This window comes from Malania oleifera, chromosome 8 (assembly GCF_029873635.1).
Source record: "Malania oleifera isolate guangnan ecotype guangnan chromosome 8, ASM2987363v1, whole genome shotgun sequence".
Lineage (NCBI taxonomy): Eukaryota > Viridiplantae > Streptophyta > Magnoliopsida > Santalales > Ximeniaceae > Malania > Malania oleifera.
The window spans coordinates 99,836,407-99,843,637 of record NC_080424.1 but is presented as its reverse complement, the minus strand read 5'-3'; the positions used below and the strand labels follow the sequence as shown (position 1 = coordinate 99,843,637).

Here is a 7,231-nt window from a genome sequence, read left to right as displayed (position 1 = left end):
ATTATTTTATTAATTTTCCAATGGGTTGCATATACATTTATAACCAATTAACCTAACAATTAAAGTAGGTCAAAATTAAGATGCATGCACACTAGAGCAAAATTTATATGCATGAAAGATCATCATTGTTTTCTTCGGATGACAATCTGTTTGATTGGAAAATGGCCGAAGATGCTTAATTATAGCACTATAATTAAGAGCAAACATCATTTACTTTCTCTGAAATTTGGAAAAAAATTTCTTGAAGTTTTAAAAATCTATCGTATGAATTTTTTCTTGAGATTTCAAAATTTCCATAGACCTCTTATTCTTAGGACATTTACACTTCTTAAGAGACTTATCTTTTTGTGAAACATAGGAGAAGATTTTTGTGTCTTTTTAACATATCTTAGGAGGTTTATAAAATTCTTAATGTTTCTAAGAACAATTTTAAAAAGGTGAATATCTTTTTACCGAATCTCCAAATGTTGAATGTCTCTACACTATAATTAACAAAGATTGAAGCATGTAAAACATGGCACAGTTGCATGTATTGTTTTTTGTCCCACATTGATAGAAAAAGTTGTTTTGAATTTTTTCTTTGTTTGTCTCACATTGGTGAGAAGTGTATTTTGGACTTTAGGTTGAAGCTATATAAAGAGTTCAACTCTCTATTTGTAAAACACACCTCAAAGTTGTACCTTATCAAGAAGTAGTGGATTGATCGTCAGCGCCCGAAGACGTAGGTAATTTTATACCAAACCTCATTAATTTCTTGTCTTGTTCTTTTTACTATTTTTATTATTAGTTTCTGCATTTCTTTAGTTTCTTATATATTCAATAGCATTAGTTGTAGTATTGATATTTGACATAAGTAGGGTGCCCGACATAACAATTAGTATTAGAGTTAGGTTGAATATTTTTGGAAGGCATCGATGATGTGGAACTCTAGAAAATGTTGCTGATTGAAAAATTTGTTGAATTTATCGTCAAGGTGGAGATTTGGTGTTTTTTGTCCCACATTGGTAGAATAGTTCCACATTGATAGAAAAAGTTGTTTTGAATTTTTTTCTTTGTTTGTCCCACATTGGTGATAAGTGTTTTTTGGACTTGAGGTTGAAGCTATATAAAGAGTTCAACTTTCAATTTATAAAACATACCTCAAAGTTGTACTTTGTCAAAAAGTAGTGGATTGATTGTAAGACGTAGATAATTCTATACTGAACTTCGTTAATTTCTTGTCTTATTCTTTTTACTGTCTTTATTATTAGTTTCCGCATTACTTTAATTTCTTATATATTAAATAACATTTAATTGTAGTATTGGTGTCATCAGCATGCATGCAACAAAATGATGATGGTTCGTAGTGGCCATCCATGATTAAATGCGGTTGGTAGAGAATAAGAGTACTAGAGTACAGTACCTATATTATAGTGTAAATTAGATATGAATGTGAATGGGATCATGGTCATCTTTAGGAAAGAGGGTTGTGGAGTTGAGTGCAGTGAACAGAGTCAAGCCGAGGGAGACGAGGACGGAGAGGGACGACAGAATCAGCACTAACCCATCAGCAATCCCACTCTTCACCTCTCTCGCGTACTTTGCGGACGATAGCGCAAGGATGGTCAGGGGGTATGAAAATGCCCACCAGGCTACGTTGAATCTTCTCATCGATTTCTTGAACAGTGTCGGCCTGCACGCCTGCACCATGTATATATACATTCACGACATTAATCATGCCAAACAATTACTTAATCAGAAGGGAGGGACTGTCCCATGCATTTATAGTATGTTAATCGTAAAGGTGCTTTTTATACTTGAGTCATCCAATATTAGAGAGATGAATAAATTATCAGACAATGCTATTGCAAACTCATTAATCATAAAATATTATTTTAACATTTGTGTGCACATAATTAATTATACTTAAAATATCTCAAAAAAATCAAGTATTAAAATATATAGCATATTTTTATTGATATGACATTCGTTGAAATGCCAATGTCTAGGGAGCGTCTAAACTAAAATTCCTCCATATATACAAAATATTTGAATTTCACCATCAATTATAAATATCACATTACACTTTTGAGTCTTTGACTCACAAAAAATATAAGAGGTATGCATGCTTTGAGATGTATCTCAATAATGTGGGTATTATGTTGCACCATTTTAAATTGTCCATATGTGTCTATATATATCTATATGTATGTATTATCATTATTGATAATTGGTGGATTAAGGATTCTCTTCTTGGCAAGAGGGATAGGAGGTATATATAGGTCGAGGGAAACCCTCTATATGCATATATGATATACATGCATGCTTCTATTACATGAACAAACGAATAGTAACATTACTTTTATTATGACATTATATAATATCCGACATTGGTACGTTATTTGGTCACTTTAGACGAACATGTGATCATATGGATGTATGTACATGCAAAGGTTAGGATTGTCCGTCTATAGTGCCCTTGAGAGAATATCGTTAATTGCGATTGATGAGCTAGAAGTATATACAATTAATTTTATCAACACTTTTTGAGCTACAATGTGTATTTTAGGAGTATTTCAAACATACAGAGGGTTTGGATGGGTCCTATGCCTAGATATGATGCCTAATCCAGTCTCCTGTGCTCTTGGAATTTGCTATTCGAAAAATCAAGTATTTTCTATAAGTATTAGAAATTATTGAATTTTACTGTGTCTATAATATCACTAGTTGATGAGATAAGAGAAACATATATGAGTCCGAAATAAGCCTCTCATAGAAAAATATCTAATAACTCATGTCCATATTATATAGCATGACTGACCTCTAAGAAAATGTTTAGTATTACGGACCCCTAATAATATAGATCCATTTGAGTGGATCTCATTTAGTACAATCGTATGGAGACCATATGCTTGTACGAGTGAATCCTGTCATGTGCCTGTGACACATAGCATGACCTCTTACTTATTTCTTCTCTCCAATTGTAAACTCGCGATCATAAGGCTAGCATGGTTCAGGGATTTACGTGCGGAGCAACTGTTGACTCTATTTTTAACTATTTCAACTCTCTAAGGACTTCTCGCATGATCAGATTACCAGAGACATGAAGAGGAAGAGCGATAGAAAGAACAGCATCTTGGATGCAGTATCGAAACTCCCCACTATAGCTTCCCAAGCCAAGCTTGCCATCCCCGGCGCCGCAAAGAACAAGAAGAAAACCGGCCGCAACTTGGCCGGCAGCTGCTCGCTGCCGGGAAACCGCTGATAAAGCGTCACGAACAGCACCAGATAGTGCGCCATCCCCAACGAGAACAAACACACCGCGCACTCCTTCCACCCCATCCTCGCCGCCGCCTGAGCCCCCACCAAGTTCCCGATCACCGTCAGCTGGCTCGTCGGGTTCGCCACAACCGTCAACAACTGCTTCCCCTTTGTGAACAACTGCCCGTATATCTTCACGTCGAGCGCCACCACCGGCACCGCGAACGCCCACCAGAGCACCGTGTACAAGGCTGTCCCCGGCTGCACCAACGTAGCCGGCGCCGACTCCAGCAGGAGGAGCCACGATATCCACGGGGCGAACAAATAGTTGACCGCCACGTGGTGCAGGAACTCCGCCTTCACCATGCGGAAGCGGAAGAAGCACCTCAAGCCGTAGAGGAGAGAGAGAAAGACCAGAATGAGGAGCGAGAGCGACCAGAGGAGAAGAAAGGCTTTTGCGGGTAGCACGTGACGAAAGGGGTCGTTTGAGTCGCCACCGCCGGCGGCGGGTAGTGGTTCGGTGAGGGTCTTCCAGAGTAAGGCTTGGCTGCCTAGGGAGAGGCTTATTCTGAAGTAGCCCGCATGGAATCTGGTTAAGATGGACGGCAGTGATCGTTTAGCAGCGATAACAATCCAAAGGCAGTGGTTTTTTTCTCGGATTTGAACGGTGGATGGTGCGTCGATGACGACCTCAATCTGGGATTCAGATATGTCTCCCATTGATCATTTGCATGCTTAATTAACATTTAGGAATGGCGAGGAGCAATTAGACAAGGGGGATTTATAAAGGAGAGGGATGGAGGAGTGGTGGCTTGCTGCTGCCGTCGCTGACTCTAGGCCATTTTAAAAAATGTTTTATTCAATTTTTTGAAAGGTAATTTAATTATGTAATTAATTGCTGAATTAATTATTTTAAAATTAACTGTATAATATTGAATTAACTATTTAATTAGTGAGTGCTCACTAGGGTGAGCAAACGGTCGGTTCGGCCAATTTCGGTTAATTAACCGAATTAACCGAAATTTTCGATGACCGAATTTCTTTTCGGGTAATTCGGTTAACTGAATTTAACCGAAATTAATCATGGAGACCAAGAGGAGGCAGGTTCTAGAAGCAAACATTAACATAATTATTTTCTTCCAAGCTGGTGGGTTCTTTCATTTGGGACCCAAAATTTGAAATGAGCTCGTTGAGTTGCATGCACAACTGGAGTGAAGAAGGTTTCAGGAACCCGCCGGTGGACGATGATCTCATGTCCAGGAATTGTTTGGGCGTGGCGGCAGAGGAACCATTGTTGGGCACTATGTTTTCATTTAAATTTTTTTATTTTGTCTAAAAAAAAATTGGCACTTGGCGGGTGAAGGGAGATGATTGTGTGTACACATTGTTTATAAGAACAGGGGACATCATGGGGGCTAGCACGAACGCCAAAATCAGCTTGGCGCTCTTCGACGGCAACGGCACGACGGTGGAGATGTCGGATTTGGAGGCGTGGGGCGGGCTGATGGGCCTAAACCACGACTACTTCGAGCGCGGCAACCTCGACATCTTCAGCGGGAGAGGGGATTGCCTCACCAGACTGGCTTGCAAGATGCGCCTGACGTTGGACGGCTCTGGCCTGCTTCCAGGTTGGTATTGCAGTCACTTAGAGGTAACTACAACAGGGAGCAACATCAAGTCATCAACGTCGCAGAGGCAACATTCTGTTTCATCATGGGGATGAAATTCTGCTTGTTGCTACTTGCTGGAGGCGATGATGGCGTTCTGGCGCAGAAGAACGCCCAGAGGCAGAGCCGCAGAGCGACGTGGTCCACCACTCCACCAGCTCCGCCTTTTTTCCCTATCCCGCCTACTCCTTTAATGAATTAACATATCTAATTTATATTTAAAATTTAATTAATTATTAAATCGGTTAATCGGTAACCGAATTAATATTTTCTATTTACCAAACCGAAACCCGATTAACCAAAATGTTAGAAGGCATAACCGAACTGATTGAATCAATTTTTTTAACCAAATCGAACCGACCAATTTCAGTCAGTTAATTCGGTTAATTCGATTTTTCCCGAATTATGCTCACCCCTAGTGCTCACTGCTTAGTTAACTGAGAATTACTCGGGCTGAATGGACCCGTATCTATCTTGTTGCTTGCAATCACATGTGATATTGAATTATAACAAAGGATTTAGTTTTAATTTATTTAAAAAAGGTTTAGGAAATTTTATTTCTCCATTTGACGTGTCTTAAAAAACGTTGGACCATTCACCATTTTTTAACAAAAAAAATGGTGAACCGTAACAACTTTATTATTATTTTTTGTATCCATACTATTAGGATCCTATGAGCAACTAGAAAAATTAGAATACCAGAAATTTACGTGGTTCGGTCAAGATCAACTTACGTCCACGGAACACACCACAAATTCACTAAAAATTCACCGAAAAGAAATATAACTCTCTTCTTCCTCTCACTTTCTTCCTCACACTCTCTTCTTCCTCTCTTTTCTTCTTTGTATCTTCTCTGTGCATCTTACAACTCTCCACATCTCCTCTATTTATAGGGCGGATAATCAATTTACAACTTATCACAATAAATCAAAACATGGGAGGTTACATTCATCAAGATAAATGGAGATAAATGACACAACTTGCACAACTTGCAAACTGTGTTTCCAAACTCAGCGTCTCACGCGTCTCCGGCATAACAACCTCCCACTTGGAGACTGAGATGCCTCCTCAACCAGTATCATGAATAAATGATGTGCTCAAAATATGTTTTCAGGTATGAAGACCAACTGAAGTTGAACACAACTTCAGCTTCTCTATAGTCACCACCTTAGTTAACACATCTGCCGGATTTCTGCTACCTTAGATTTCTTCAAGTGTCAACAAGCCGTCCTTTATCAGAGATCTAACGAAGTGATAACGCAATCTAATATGCTTAGTTTTGGAATGAAATGCAGAGTTCTTTGCCAAATGTATCGCACTCTGACTGTCATTGTACAAAACATTCCTCTCTTGCTTTAATCCAAGCTTCATTAACAAACCCTGAAGCCAAATTATCTCTTTACTAACTTTTGTCACTGCTACATACTTAACTTTTGTAGTGGATAAAATAACAATCTTTTGTATCTGTGACATCCAACTAACAACTGTTGTGCTAGCGGTGAATATATACCCGGTGGTGCTTCTGCGATGATCAATTTCACATGCAAAATCAGCATCAACAAATCCTTAGATTTTCAAATCTCTTTTAGTGAAACATAGACACTTATCAATAGTGCCCTGTAGATATCTCAAAATCCACTTCACTACTTCCCAATATGTCTTCTTTGAATTTGACATATATCTGCTGACAGCTTCCATTGCTTGGCCAATATCTGGTCTGGTACTAACCATAGCATACATTAGAATTCCAATGGCTGAGGCATATAGTACCCTAGCCATGAAGTATTTTTCTTCATTTGTTTGGGGAGACTGATCCTTAAAGAGAAGGAAGTGACCTGCCAATGGTGTATTTACAGATCTGGCGCTGTTCATGTTAAACCTCTGTAAAACACGACTGATGTACTCTGACTGAGATAACTACAACGTTCCTTGTTGCTTATCTCTAGAGATCTGCATCCCAAGAATCTACTTTGCAGGACCCAAGTCTTTCATATCAAATTCCTCTGACAATTGCTACTTCAATTTTCTAATCTCTTCTATATCTGATCTTGCGACTACTATATCATCAACATATAACAGTAGAATAATATAGCTAACACGATACCTTTTGAAGTAGCAACAGTGGTCGTCATTGCACTTTTGAAAATTGTTCCTCTACATATAGCTATCAAATATCTTGTACCACCGTCTAGGAGCTTATTTGAAACCATACAAACTCTTTTTCAATTTGCATATAAGATTCTCTTTACCTTTTACTGAAAAACCTTATGGTTATTGCATATAAATTTCCTCATCAAGATCACCGTGAAGAAATGTCGTATTCA

The 7,231-nt window shown here is 38.6% G+C and overlaps 1 protein-coding gene across 1 annotated transcript; it reads right to left on the bottom strand.

Annotated features, from left to right (window-relative positions):
* Positions 1 to 1,419: 1,419 nt before the first annotated feature.
* LOC131162857 (S-type anion channel SLAH1-like) lies at positions 1,420 to 3,960 on the bottom strand. Its single transcript, XM_058119461.1, has 2 exons — positions 3,076 to 3,960; positions 1,420 to 1,680 (listed from the first exon to the last, which is right to left on the bottom strand). The coding sequence occupies exons 1-2, from the start codon at positions 3,958 to 3,960 to the stop codon at positions 1,420 to 1,422; spliced, it is 1,146 nt and encodes a 381-aa protein (XP_057975444.1).
* Between the last annotated feature and the right edge of the window lie 3,271 nt (positions 3,961 to 7,231).